This window comes from Artemia franciscana, chromosome 11, assembly GCF_032884065.1.
Source record: "Artemia franciscana chromosome 11, ASM3288406v1, whole genome shotgun sequence".
NCBI classification, from domain to species: Eukaryota; Metazoa; Arthropoda; class Branchiopoda; order Anostraca; family Artemiidae; genus Artemia; species Artemia franciscana.
The window spans coordinates 14,033,824-14,048,429 of record NC_088873.1 but is presented as its reverse complement, the minus strand read 5'-3'; the positions used below and the strand labels follow the sequence as shown (position 1 = coordinate 14,048,429).

Below are 14,606 nucleotides of genomic sequence, written 5' to 3'. Positions count from 1 at the left end.
GAGTGGATGTAGGTACTTCAAAAATACCTTCCCAGCACAAAGTTTAACATGTAGACCCATCCCTGAAACTTTCGTTTTCCTAACCTAACCCATTTCCTAAATAGTCAAAAATAGATAAAGTAGAATTTTTCCAAAATTAAACAAGAGCTAAGAGCTCATATGGCACTTGTGACGGGGCCGGAAGAGCCAAAAGCTCATATGGTATGAGCTCTAGCAAAATTCTAAGAATCAATAGATTGATTTAAAAGGAAAATAAGAGGCTTAATGCCGGTCGGCATCTAAAGTAAGAGCTCTGAGTCACGAGGTCATTCTAAATATCAAAATTCATTAAGATCCGATCACCACTCGTAAGTTATAAATACCTCATTTTTTCTAATTTCCACTCTCCTTTCAGCCCCCCAGATGGTCGAATCGGGCAAAACGACTTTATCAAGTCCATTTGTGCAGCTACCTGACACACCTACCAATTTTCATCGTCCTAGCACGTCCAGAAGCACTAAACTCGCCAAAGCACTGAACCCCAGCCCCTAACTTCCCCAAAGAGAGCAGATCCAGTATGGTTATGTCAATTAAATATCTACGACATTCGCTTATTCTACCCACCCACCCAGTTTCATCCCGATTTCTCCACTCTAAGCGTTTTCCAAGATTTCCGGTTTGCCCCTCAAAATCCCCCAATGTCAACAGATCTGGTCTGGATTAGAAATAAGAGCTCTGAGACATGAGTTCCTTCTAAATATCAAATTTCATTGAGATCCGGTCACCCGTTCTTAAGTTAAAAATACATTTTTCTAATTTTTCCAAATTAACACCCCCCAGCTCCCCCAAAAAGGACGGATCAGATCCAATTATGGCAATCACTATCTATAGCTTGTGCTTATTCTTCCCATCAAGTTTCATCCCGAGCTCTCCATTCTAAGCGTTTTCCAAGATATCCGGTTTCCAAGATTTCTGTTTCCCCCCTCCAACCCCCATGTCCCAGGATCTGATTCAAATCGAAAATAGAGCATCTGAGACATAAGATCCTTCTATACATCAAATTTCATTAAGATCCAATCACCCATTCGTAAGATAAATATGCCTCAATTTTCACGTTTTCCAAGAATTCTAGTTTCCCCCTCCGACTCACCCTAATGTCACCGGATCTGGTCGGGATTTAAAATGAGAGCTCTAAAGCACAAGATCCTTCTAAATATCAAATTTCATTAAGATCTGATCACCCATTCGTGAGTTACAAATACCTAATTTTTTCTAATTTTTCCGATGTAACCGTCCCCCCCCCCCCCCAGATGGTCGAATCGGGGAAAGGACAATTTCTAATTTAATCTTGCCTGGTTCCTGACACGCCCGCCAAATTTTTTCGTCCTAGCTTACGTGGAAGTACCTAAACTAGCAAAACCGGGACAAATAGACCGACAGACCGACCGACAAAAAAGCGATCGCTATGTCACTTGGTAGATACCAAGTGCCATAAAAACATTCATTACTAAAGGTAGATACCAAGTGCCATAAAAACATTCATTACTAAAGCTCTTATCCATTTCTTTCTTTTTTTGCTTTTCGTTTGTTGTATTTGAAGGCTACTCATTATTATCATTTTTTACAGAGTTTGAACATAATAATCGGGCATACTCAGCACCAAAGAGCTACAAAATTTTGACTTACAGACAGATGCTCTTCGGTACAAGCTTCCCCCTCTAATCCTTTATCTTTGTATTTTCCAGCTCCAATGTCTACAGCCAGATGATGGAGCACTCGGTCAAGAAGATACGCAGGCCTAAGATACGGAGCATTATCCAAATTGTAACCAGCTTCAGGATGGTCTAACAGCCAATCTGCTTCGTTAGCTGTGTGATTCAAAACAATATCACAGATGCTTAGTACCTAAAATAAGTTGATTCTTCAAAAATTTTATTTTCATTCGGATGGAGTGAAAGAAGTTTCGATATATCTTAATGACATACACAGATTCATTACTTAATAATAGTTTAATAATAAATCAAACTGCTCAGATCCATAATTTAGCGGCAAATTACTTAAATATTAGCAAATTTGGTGTCAATGTTTTCCGTAACAAATAAAAAACTTTCCTAAGTCGTTCTCTTCATGTAAAAGTGACATTTTCAAATTTTATAAAGTTATAAACCAAGGGCAAAACATTTTGCCGAGTCAATTTTCTGCTAAATTACTAATCCCCGTTAGATAGATTGGTATTTAAATAACGTGGCAAGCAATACAAAATAAAATTAAAAGTAAAATTTAGGTCTGAAAAAACAAGGACGCATAAATTAAAAGGAACCCATAATTCTGAGAGTATAATGTTCCAAAAATTGTTCAAAACTAGTTTCTTACAATGGACTGGAAAGAAAATCCGGCTAAATTTTTATGCAGCTTAGAAGTGATAATCAAAAAGTTAGTGGTAACGAACTGTAGTAAGGAGCGACCCGGCTCAATAGTAACCAAAACTCTTAAAAAATGGAATTTTGATACCAACACCTACATCAAAAGAATCGCATTTTAATGCTGATTTTAAATATATTAGTTTCATCAAGTTTAGTATTACCCATCAACAGTTACGAGCCTGAGAAAATTTGCCTTATTTTAGAAAACAGGGGGAAACACTCCCTAAAACTCATAGAATCTTAACGAAAATCACACCATCAGATTCAGCTTATCAGAGAATCCTACTGTAGAAGTTTCAAGCTCCTATCTACAAAAATGTGGAATTTTGTATTTTTTGCCAGAAGGCAGATGACGGATGCGAGTTCATTTTTTTTTTTTTTTTTTTTTTTGTTTCCAGGGGTGATCGCATCGACCCTGTGGTCCTAGAATGTTGCGAGAGGGCTCATTCTAACGGAAATGAAAAGTTCTAGTGCCCTTTTTAATTGACCAAAAAAATTGGAGGGCACCAAGACCCCCTCCCACGCTAATTATTTTCTCAAAGTCAACGGATCAAAATTCTGAGATAGCCATTTTATTCATCGTAGTCGAAAAACCTTATAAATATGTCTTTGGGGACCACTTCCTCCCCCACAGTCCCCGTGGGAGGGGCTACAAGTTACAAACTGACCAGTGCTTACATATAGTAATGGTTATTGAGAAGTGTAAAGACGTTTTCAGGGGGATTTTTTTGTTGGGGGAGGGGTTGAGAAGAGGGGGATATGTTGGGGGAACTTTCCACCGAGAAATTTGTCATGGGGGAAGAAAATTTCCATGAAGGGAGCGCAGGATTTTCTAGCATTATTTATAAAAAAAAAACAATGAAAAAATAAATATGAGAGTTTTTTCTCTGGAAGTACGGAGCAGCATTAAAACCTAAAATGAACAGAAATTATTACGCAAATGAGGGGCTCACCTCCTCCTAATACCTCGCTCTTTACGCTAAAGTATTTTTAGTAATTTCAACTATTTATTCTACGGCTTTTGTAATTCAGGGGTCATTCTTAATGAATTGGGACTAAATTTAAGCTTTAGTGTAAAGAGCGAGGTACTGACGAGGGGGTGAACCCCCTCATATATGTAATAAAAACATGAGAACACAGAAGTTCGTGACGTAAGCTAATTTATAAGTTATGTATATCTTTTACTAATAAAAACATTCGTAAAAAATTAAAAGTTATAGTGGCCTTTTTAAGTAACCAAAAATCGGAGGGCAACTAGGCTTGCTCCCCGCTCCTTTTTTTCTCAAAATCATTCGATTAAAGCTATGAAAAAGCCATTTAGCCAAAAAACATACAAATTTCGTTTTAATTATTCCTCTGCGGAGAGCCAAAATCAAAACATGCATTGATTCAAAAACGCTCAGAAATTAAATAAAAAAAAAACAAGTTTTTTAACTGAAAGTAAGGAGCGACATTAAAACTTAAAACGAACAGAAATTACTTCGTATATGAAAAGGACTGCTTCCTCATCAACGCCCCGCTCTTTACGCTAAAGTTTTTTACTGTTTTAAATGGAAGAGTTGAGAGAAAGATGTCATGAAGGTCTTGCAAGCATCTTTAAAAATCCCATGTTTAAATGTCAAGAAACCACTGCCGGTTTCCCTACACCGTGAAGTCTAGATGTTGTATCGCAGCCAGACATTGCGTGGCAGACGAGTAGATCTTCTGCTGCTTCGGTTCCTAGTTTGTTCTTGATCTTTTTTATGTCGTACACTCGTCGGTTATTTCCATGTGTGTCTGTCTGCATAAAGATATCACATGCATCAAGCTTGGCATGGTACAGCAGAAGGACTAATAGGTCGGTATCATTCCCAATCAAAGTGGTCGACGAAGTTTCAGCGCAACTGACTGCAGTTTGTACAACTAAGACATCGGCATCATCCTGAGCGTGTAGAAATTTGCATCCTGAGTTCGCCAGCCTCTCAGCAAGTAGGTTGATGAAGCGTTGTTTGTTTTCGTCATTTCTCATAAATTCTTCCTTACTTTTGACAATCTTCACGTTAGGAGTGAATTGAATCGTCCGACAGGACAAGCCTTTGGTTCTCTTCATTTGTGTGCAGTTTTTTGTCGTTGGTGTATCAGTGTAAGAGTCAAAAACTACCGCTGCCTGGCCGAAATGTCTTGTGACATAATCTACGTAGGATCCTGCCACTTCAGAGTATGTGGATCCGACAGTCCGCGGGATTTTGTGGACTAACCAGCCACCGTCCAAGACTCTCTGGGAGGTTGGCAATGTCACTGGACCATCGACCCCCTCAATTTTCATCAGTGTATTTGTTAGAGAGGCTTTGTCGGCTGTCCTCGTCACCTCGAACGAACTAAAGAACGATGGTGGAAAACTAAAGACCTCGAACGACAGAACATCGTTCAAGTCAGAACCTCTGGTGCTAGCCACTGCGGCATTGGAAGACGTTGGAAGATTAGAGCCGGATCGACCATTACCCTCTCGCTATTTATCACCACGGATGACCTCTCAGCCATAGTTACCGCTTTCTCCTTTCTCATGAAAACATATCTGTCAATGTCTTTCGCTTCCATATCCTTCAGAATGGTTTCTCCCACAGATTTGGCATTGTCTGCGTTTACAGATGATGAAGCGCGGACACCAGTAACCACCCCCAACAGCTTTGAATCCTGCCTAAAGGGTTCTAGGGGCTCAATGTATCGAACTATCTTTTCTATGTCCGCCAGATCTCTAGCTCTCATCGAAGATATCGTTTCTGCGTGATTTTCAACAATCAACTCCGCGAGGCCAGTCAGGTTCTGCATGCTTTCGTTAACGTGAACCAAAGTAGGCATAGCAGATGTTTAAATTGTCCGCTGCAATTCAGTCATACCTCTACCTCTCGTCAGACCGCCACTTGTTTTCATACATCTCATTAACGTCTGTTCGATCACCAAATCAGGAGAAAGAGCCGCACAGTAGTTGTCAGTTCTTCGGATGAACAGGTACTTCTGTAACGTTCTGTACTGCTCTGGGTTGTCTTTCTTCTGATTAGATCACCTAAAGAATGACACTAAGGAATGGAAACCGCAAACTGGAGGGGGAGTCTGGAATGCTGGTTTGAAATTAGACTGTTCGAGACTCATATTCTAAGGCGCCATTCCTAGCTTGACAGGAAATGGTGAATCAGCCGACAAATGATTAAAATAACTAGTTCACGTAGGTCAACTTTCACAGCCGATTTAGGTAAGATGAGGTACTTGACCTCGTAAAATCAAGGTTTTGACCTCATTTTCGAATTCACCGTCATTGATTCCAAAGGAAACGGCCAAATAATGCAACAACCTCTTAATTTCGAGTTTTGCCCCTCCCCGCCCTTTAAAGGTGGAAATGGGCATTAGGGTACGGAAAAAAAGAAATCTGAATTCAGACTTCGAGTCGGCATACTTGATTTGATAGGAAACGACTATTTAAAATCAAAAATATTTATAAACACAACAGTCGGATTTTTCCCCTTCAAGGGCAAATTTGGGATACTTATGCAAGGGGGATTCGGGGAGATTTTTTTGTGTGTGATTAAACTGATTTTTTTGAACATTTTGGTGTAAAAAAAAATTATGTTGCTGTTTCCCCGAGGTTTGACCATTTTTTTCCGTATATTTCCTCTACTATTAATATATTTTAAATAAATAAGATATTTGTAGCATTTTTCATATAGTGCCACGGGCCGTTAACAAGTTTACAGCATGTTCACATAAATTTAATTGCAATTTAAATTGACAGTGATCTTCAAGATGATGAAGAGTACAAGTTTTAACATAAAAAGTTGAAAATTCTACTATAAAATTACTTACATTTAACAAAACTTCAACAAAGAGATCAATAGTACGACTAGAAATAATACGTCTAGCCTCCGTCAAGTTCTCTCCTAGTAGTCAAGTCTCAGTTCAGTAATTACTATTAGTGTTGTTTTTCTTTTTAAACAAGAATGTGTTCCACGTCACGTTTTGTGTTTGAGCAAATTAGAAGGTTATCTAAGAAAAAACATCGCACCATTTATCTCGATATGCTCGCTACTACAAAACAGTTGATTTCAACGATAGCATATCTTTTTCTTATGCTTATGCCTTTCAAAGAAAAACGTAAAAATCAATCGAAATGAAGTTTGACTTACATTCCATTCCAATTTCATTTCATCTATTAACTTTCCGACATCTTCAACAGTATGTTTCTTATCACCAACATTAAAAGAAGGATTTGTCTGCAACTGATTTCTTATTGAATATGCAGACCGGGATCCACCAAGTCTCTAAAAAATAATGTTTGAAAATAATCGAAATGGTGCAAATATACCGGGTTTGCACCAAGGACTTTATTTAGGTGGATGCAGTTGGTTACACCACATAGAAACAGATAGACTAGTTGCAAAAAATTTTATGAATCAAAATTGTTCGTTCTTTTGTCTGACTTAAAATTCCACACAGGCAACCAGTTAGAACTTAACCTCTGCTAAAATTTCAATTTAAATTTCCGCTTTTACTAAAAACCAATAGAACAATTTTTGGGGTTTTCATTCCATTTTCATTTTATCATATAGTTTTTGAATTAGTTACAATTTGTATTATTATGCTTGGAGGATGAGCGGCCGGAAGCTAGGATTTCTGAACGAGGCTAATCAGCCCACTTACGGTATATGTCATGAAAAACTAGCATGGGAGTGTCCTTCGAACGGACCAAGACCGTGTACCGAAAACGACCCTACAATGTAATACGCAATGTAGTAATAGACAAGTTGAACGCATCAAATTAAGTTAGGAAGAGGTTAAAAATGACTCAGAGTCTTTGGGAATTCCACGGCAGGTCACCAAAACAGAAGCTTTACAGAGAGTTGGCAGATGGAGAGTGCTTGCGTGTATGTCAGCCTCTGGCAGTTAAACGCGGCCAGAAGTTTAGAATAGCATTAGTTGGTTTAACTATGGAAAGGTACAACTACGATATGGTAATTATATTATATGGTAACTATATATAGTAATCATGGAAATGTACATTCTAAAGCATCCAAGGTTTCAGGGGTTCTGTACCACTCACAAGGATCTAACCTAATCCAATAAAATATCACCAATCGATTCTGAGGGAAGGGATCGTTTAGCAATGCAAAACCTCCAATATCTTAATATTTTACTTCCCTTTACATGTAGATACTTTTATAATTTAGGACAACTAAAGTACTAGGTAAATACAATTCTAATTGAACATTTTTTAACCAGCCTCCATTTCTTTTTGATTCGCGTCCAAAAAAGTGGTCTCTTTGGAATACCATGTGAGTGACAGAAAGTTTGGAGAACACTTAAATCATTTCTCACTATAAAGCTTAATTTCACACATTCAAGGAAAAGGAATAGACTCGCGATAAATAATAAAATCAATTTTTCCATTAATGGATAAATCTTCAAATAAACAAGTCCAGCGCTTCGCAGGCCTTTACCCCCCCCCCTAAAACTCGTTTGTCTGCTCAGGGCTAATAACAATACGTTATTTACATGATTTAAATGAAAAATGTGGAAATCTGAAGTTCCGACTGTGAACCAAATTGGAGGGACTGGAATTCGTAGAGGAGAGAGGAGGGTAAATTGACCAAAGAAAGTAAACGGAAAAAACGGAAAAAAATCATGTTAATAAAGGGGAGAGGGGAAATTCCTTAGTTCCCAGAGCCCACTTACCTATTTTAGACGTTTAATATCCATAGTAAATGGATCCACGGGGAACTTAATATCCATAGGAAATCTAATTTTCATTTAATATCCATAGGAATGGAAATGGAATTTAGTACAGTACAGTATATTTGATAAATGAAAACCCCGTAGGTCCATGGCAACAAAATAGAGAAAAAAAATACAAATACAATTAAAATATTCAATTTCAACCTTGATCAAAACGATTAAAACAAGAAAAAAACATCATGCAAAAACACTATGTACTGCACGCTGTATACAATATACTGCAGACAGGCCCTAATAATAAAATATCGGTGTATAATCAATTCTCTTTTTTCCCTTTTCTGCATATTTGAAAAGTTCACGATGCAAAGCATAGAAACTTGGCACACAATAGAAGCAGATATTTTCGGAGATCGTAAATACTAAATTTTAGTGCAAAGATACAATTTTTATCAGCTCTTAATTCACATCCACTTGTTTTGATTGCTTTCCTTGGATTGAAACATATTGATAATTGGTCTGCATCCATGGACAAGATTAATAAAAAGTTAAATAAACAATGCATGACGATTTTGTCAAATAATCAGGGAATTGATATAAAAATACAAACAATAAAAATTGAATGAGGTATCTTGTCAATAAAACTAACCACGAATACTTTCCCTTTTTTTCTGATTGAAGAAGAGAACATGCCTAAGCTTCTTCGCTAAGGAGCCACTAGTGACATTTACCACAAAATCTAATAATACCGTACCCAAAGCGATAAACTATTCAAATTCTTTTTAATAGCTACGAGGCATTAGAATGTAGTCACAAAAGGTAGTTCAACCAAAATATGGAAGTCGTTATTGTGGGGAGAGGGTGGATCAAACTTGGAGAAATACGTTTGAATATAAGGCTGGGGGGAGTCTTGCTTAATTCCTCTGGCGGAATATAATCCTAGCTGTGCGTCAAGAAAAAAACAACACTTCAATGAACTAGCTGACGCGTCAAATTATGAGAAAACAGTCTTTCTGTAGCCATTTGTTAAATCTTTAGAAATTCATAAATTCGGTTTAGAGATCCGCTTTGCGTACAGATCTGTACAAGTTTACACTTGTTAGCATTTACAGCCAATTTATCAAATTTGTTTTTTTTTTCTACGGTGCATCCCAAAAGCAATTATTTGCTAGATATGTTTCAAATGCACACCACGGGTTTCCAACGCCTGTATTATAGCGTCTAAACGTGTCTATACATAAGCAAGGGTATGCCCCCTTTACTCATCTCGGATGTGTCCCCCCTAGCCCAGGATAGAAAATAAAATTTTCATTCAAAATAATTTGTTTTTTAAAGCCGTATTTTATTAATCAAGGAAACACATTTCTTATCGGATTGCCACATTTCAAAAGAGTTCTGGACTCCTCCTCTTACGGCAGTTACGGCACTGGCTCCACGAATGAGTGGTAGTCCTTGTGACCCAATGAAAATACATTTGTCAGTCAAGATTATTTGCAACAACTAGTTTTCTGTCTTAACGAAAAAAAGCACAGATCAATTATGACAGATACCCATATTATAACATTCGATAGTAATAATGCGCTCAGCAACTCAATATCGAATATCCTAAATTGACGGTTAATCACTCATGCATAAGATACGTCAAAGTATAATCATATACCTGAACGGGAGTAAAATGAATCACGTTGTAACCTGATTCCATGGCTACTCGCAGCTTCCCTTTCCATGATGGCAGCGGACCGAGACACTTACTCAACACAGTCTGGCATTGGATACAGTTCAATGGTAAAACTTCATCATTGGGACCAACCTTTAGAACCGGATCTACCAGAAAATATCCACTTCCTTTAGCAGTTTCCAGGCTAGGTCTAAAAAAACATTATTTCCAAAATACATAAACTAATTTTTCAGCCTTTATTGGGCTTTGACCCTACTCTTAAAATAAAAGAAAATGAAATAAGTTTTCTCGCCCCCAACTCCTTTGTCTCAGCTACAAACATTAATGTAAGCTTAAGTAGATCCTAATTAACTTGTTATTTGTACTTTAATTATTTAAGGAACCCTGGAAAGTGAGTGAAAAAACAACGTATAGCGGTCCCAGGGAAACCCTGTTATAAAATAGTTTAAATTTTACTAATGATCCATCCGAAAGCTATATAATATTTACGATTTTCAAAAGAAATTTTACGGGATATAGGTTTCAAGTCCCCTTTGAAAGAATCAACAACATTGTCTCTTAACAGTCAAATACAGCATGACAAAGCATTAAACAACGCATTTTACGCTGGTAGTTGAGGATTTTCACTGGAATTAAAGAATTAGACCAACCAAACGCTTAAGTTAAAACAAAATAGGAGAATTTATGAAATAATTTTGTCGCAGTAAGAAAGAGTGGAACCTATCAGATTACTCAGGCCAAAAAGGTAATTCGAATACCGTTTTTAAAGAGCCAGTAAAAAATACGGTAAATATTTTTAGGGTTTGCTATTTTTTTAACCACCCACCATCTCATGAATACGCAGAGGCTTGGGATCGTATTTTCTCTCATGGTTACGACAGCCTAACTTAATTTTGTTTCACCAACTTTATACGGGTTTAATATTTATGCTCAAGTATGCTTGTCTATGCCACTCCATACACACGAGTCTAGATCCTGCTTCTCTAAAAGCTGCACCAATTTTACTTAAATGTTAGACAATTTCAATATTACTTTTCAGTTTATCCCCAACCACACAATTGCGTGGTAATGGGGCATGTTTTCACTCTTGATTCTCGATGCCTAATATCGGTAAATTATATCTTTTATTTATACAGACACAATATTTTTATAAAGACAAAGTTTTTTAAAGAAAAGTAAAGAGACATGTTAAAGGTTTAGGTTTGTTCACTTATAAACAAAAAAAAAAAATTACTATTAGAGAACTCTGCACCTGTGAAAAAATAAAAAGACGAGCAGAAATAAAGTCATTTAATAATGAAACAGTTATAATAATCAACTGCACGTAAAAATAATCCTTGAGACAAACGACTAGAACCATAGATATCTTATCTAAAATAAATACTAAATCTGAAACGCAAGTCATTTCTGTCTTTTTTATGGCCTATGTGAACCCCGAAGGCCCTAAGGATCCGATTCATTTTAATTCGAGTACTTCCAGGTTCCCAGAATCCTATTCTCCTGGAATGTTGAATACTCCGCTTGTATACGCAGATATCTATGATTTTATTTGTATGTATATTTTATTAAAATCTATTAACTAATAAATGAAGGATTCTTTCCTATAGTGTATAGTACGCTTGTGCTTTTCTCAACAGACTTCGATCCCTTGTCTATAGGGGGGAACCGGTGCCTCCTCCCCAGAAAAATCTTCCCCGCGTGGAAAATTACCCCGGATGATTCCACCACAGGCAAAATTGAGCAGCCAAAGAGAAAGTACAAAATAGATACCTCAAAATGTCGACCAGATGTCCTAAGGGGTAGCATTAGGACAAGATATCATAAAAAGTTTTTCGGACAGGGATTGGTTGGTCTCCATTCACTTTCGACTTAGAAAAAAGGACCAGAACTCTCAATTTCTTATCGAGTGAGCATCTTCCGAAGTATCTATGGCCATAAGTCGGAGGTGGGGACGAGGAAGGTGCAGTCCCCCCCCTATACGGAATAATTATTGCTCATTTTGAGGTTTAATGTTATTGTTTACTTTCATAATAACATCCTAGACCAGAAATATTCCCAGAAATAAAGAAGGATTAAATATCAATTTCTGCTTCCACTCTCCCAATCCTTTCTTAGAACTAATTCTGTATTTACCTGAAGGCTCAATGAGAGTTAGGATGTTTTGGCATTAAAATGCACCCTTTGAGGCATCTGCTTCCTCTCTAAAAACAAAACGATCAGAGAAACCTACTGTAGAGGTTTAATCAGGCACGTACACAGGAATTTTTTTCGGGGGGGGGGGGCAAAACCTTCGAAACAGCAGATTTAAAGTAGCACTTTTTTTATTTAGTAACTAAATAAATGCAAAAAGTAGGTATATCGGAAAATACAGATTAGCATTAATCTGTAGTATTGTAGCGGATAACGGGAAGAAGACTGAAGCCTCAAAAGTACGTTTTAGGCTAAGGTTATATTCATAGCGATTTAGAACCAGTGATTAATCTATTATATCCCACTGAAAGGGAAATTCTAGGATTAATACTGCAATATGGGTGCTGTGGGGGGGGGGTAGTTCTTCTATTGCGAAAACATTGATTTTAATGAAAAATGATAGTTTCCAAAATTAATCCATTGAAAGCTGTATTTTATCCTGAAAAGGGGGGATAGACGCCCTAATATCAAGGACAATTCTGTTTTGATGTGGAAAGCAGACTCTCTTTACAAAAAAAAAAAAAAAACAAAAACAAAAAAAACAGTACAGTCGCTAATTGCTTCAAAGAGGGTAAAAAGTTAGACAGAAAGTGGGTTAATAATTGGGCAAATAATAATCCCAAAAATAGGTTCACACATGTATCTATATTCTTAATAAATGTCCTACTTTTTCCAGAAATCCCAAGAAACCATGGGCAAACTAAATATTTCACAAAATCCCAGGGGAGGGGGGGCCCGAAGGCCCCCCCTGCGTACGTGCCAGGGTTTAATGCTCTCTTCTACAAATGTTTGGAATTATGTATTTTTTAACGAGAGATCATGGATGTGTGATCACTTTCCAGATATCAAAAAGTAGTTGAATGAGCCCCCTCCAAAGTTTATACGACTATTCTTTCCATAAAAACCTTACCTCTTAACAATGGGCAACTTGCATAGCTTACAGCCCTTGCGCCGGGGGCTGGAAGACGGTTTGTCAAACCTGGAGGCACGGTTATTTGACTTTTGCACTATTTTTAACGAAATAGTAATCTCAAAGTTTTGACCCGATGTGTTTGGGGGAAAAAATGGTGTGGGATGGCTTGTTGCCCCCCAATCATTTTTGACTCCTAAAATGGTCAACATAATTTTTAATCTGCAATTTTATGAGTCCCTTCAAAGTTTTTACGGCCACCTCTTCCATATTAGGTGCCTCTGGCAAAAAATAAATGAACATTAATACACTGGAATCTTAAGGCTCTTTATTATAGGCAACGCTATACCATTGCCTCTCACTTTAACAGGTGAGTAGAACTTTCAATTTCTCTTCTAATGAACATCCGAAACCATCCAGGGGCAACGCCTAGACCCATCTATGGGGGCTTAGAACAAATGAGGATCGCGAAACCTGCGCTGAGACATGATAATCTTTAGTGAAAAGAAACGAAATGAACAAGTCGTTGGGCTGATTCTATTAATAAATTTATGTTGAAGCTGCAGAATCTGTACATGCATTCATCAAACTAGCAGATGCATTGAGAAGTTATTAAAATTAAAAACTGAGTTCAGCAGCTCTACGACTTGAGCTGCTGAATCAATAGTCAAGATATCAGCAGGTCGAGTAATTTGAGTTATCAAAACTCTAATGTCAGGCTACTGTAACAAAATTGTGTTGTGTAGTCAGTGAGCTAAATCAAAATAGGTTCAGGTCTGACCTTAATTCCATCGACTAAAAATATTAAACCCATCAATTTCGATTGATGCATACCATAAAATGTAAAATTCGTATTTAATTAAGTGGTTAATTTCGCTCTGAGAAGTCTACAATTTTGTTTATCTACGTTTTTGGCGAGGGTTACATTAAACTAAGATTGATCTAAAGGACACCCCAACCGCTCCGTATAAATTATAACCAAAAACGCTATTATTTTGTATTTTAAGCCACCACCCCAAAAAGATCCTTTGTACCCCACCCCCTGCAGAGTCAGGCATCCTTGATTTAAATAAAAATGGTTTAACATATATTTCTCAAAATTTTAAATATCTAGAATTTTTTATAGCAATAACTATCATAGTAAACTTACTATTGTTTACAGAGTAACAAGTAAGGGTATGCCATGTGTGTTTTCCTCAACTACTTTGCACATAAGAGGTGGTGGTAGAATTGGAAGTGAAGGGGCATATTTGATTGTACATCAAAAGTTCTAGTGCTTTTCAAGGGTCAAAAGTGATTGGACCCAGCCAGCCCCTTGCTTGTACAACTTTTTGCCCGTAGGCACCCATTATAACCCCATGGGAGCTTTATTAACACAGCCCCAAGGGCAAGAGCCCCAAAATGTGTAATAGGCTAATTCTTCAAAATTATATTTTATGGGAAGAAGTGTGAGCATTCCATCTTGTTAAAACCAGAGTCTAGCAAAGAATTTAAATATGTAAATTGAAGGTTATAGGATTGCGCCTATGACCATCCAAACATCCTTAAACACCCCATATTCCCAACGCTCCCCTATACCTATGATGGTATCATATAAAAATATGGCACAGCCTCGGCCATTTTGCTCAAAATAGTTGAAAAGTGCAATAAATGTGCCTCTAAGGATGACATGACCCCCATAGCCCCAGGGACAAGGGCCTTAAATCATACAAATTACCCATTTTTT

The 14,606-nt window shown here is 37.3% G+C and overlaps 1 protein-coding gene across 1 annotated transcript in view; it reads right to left on the bottom strand.

Annotated features, from left to right (window-relative positions):
* LOC136032852 (glycogen debranching enzyme-like) overlaps positions 1-14,606 on the bottom strand; it is a gene marked incomplete in the record, with an annotated part of 126,189 nt that overhangs the window by 89,281 nt on the left and 22,302 nt on the right. Inside the window, 3 exon segments of the mRNA XM_065713263.1 lie at positions 1,666-1,884; positions 6,560-6,694; positions 9,763-9,970. Coding sequence (XP_065569335.1) covers positions 1,666-1,884; positions 6,560-6,694; positions 9,763-9,970 — 562 coding nt within the window.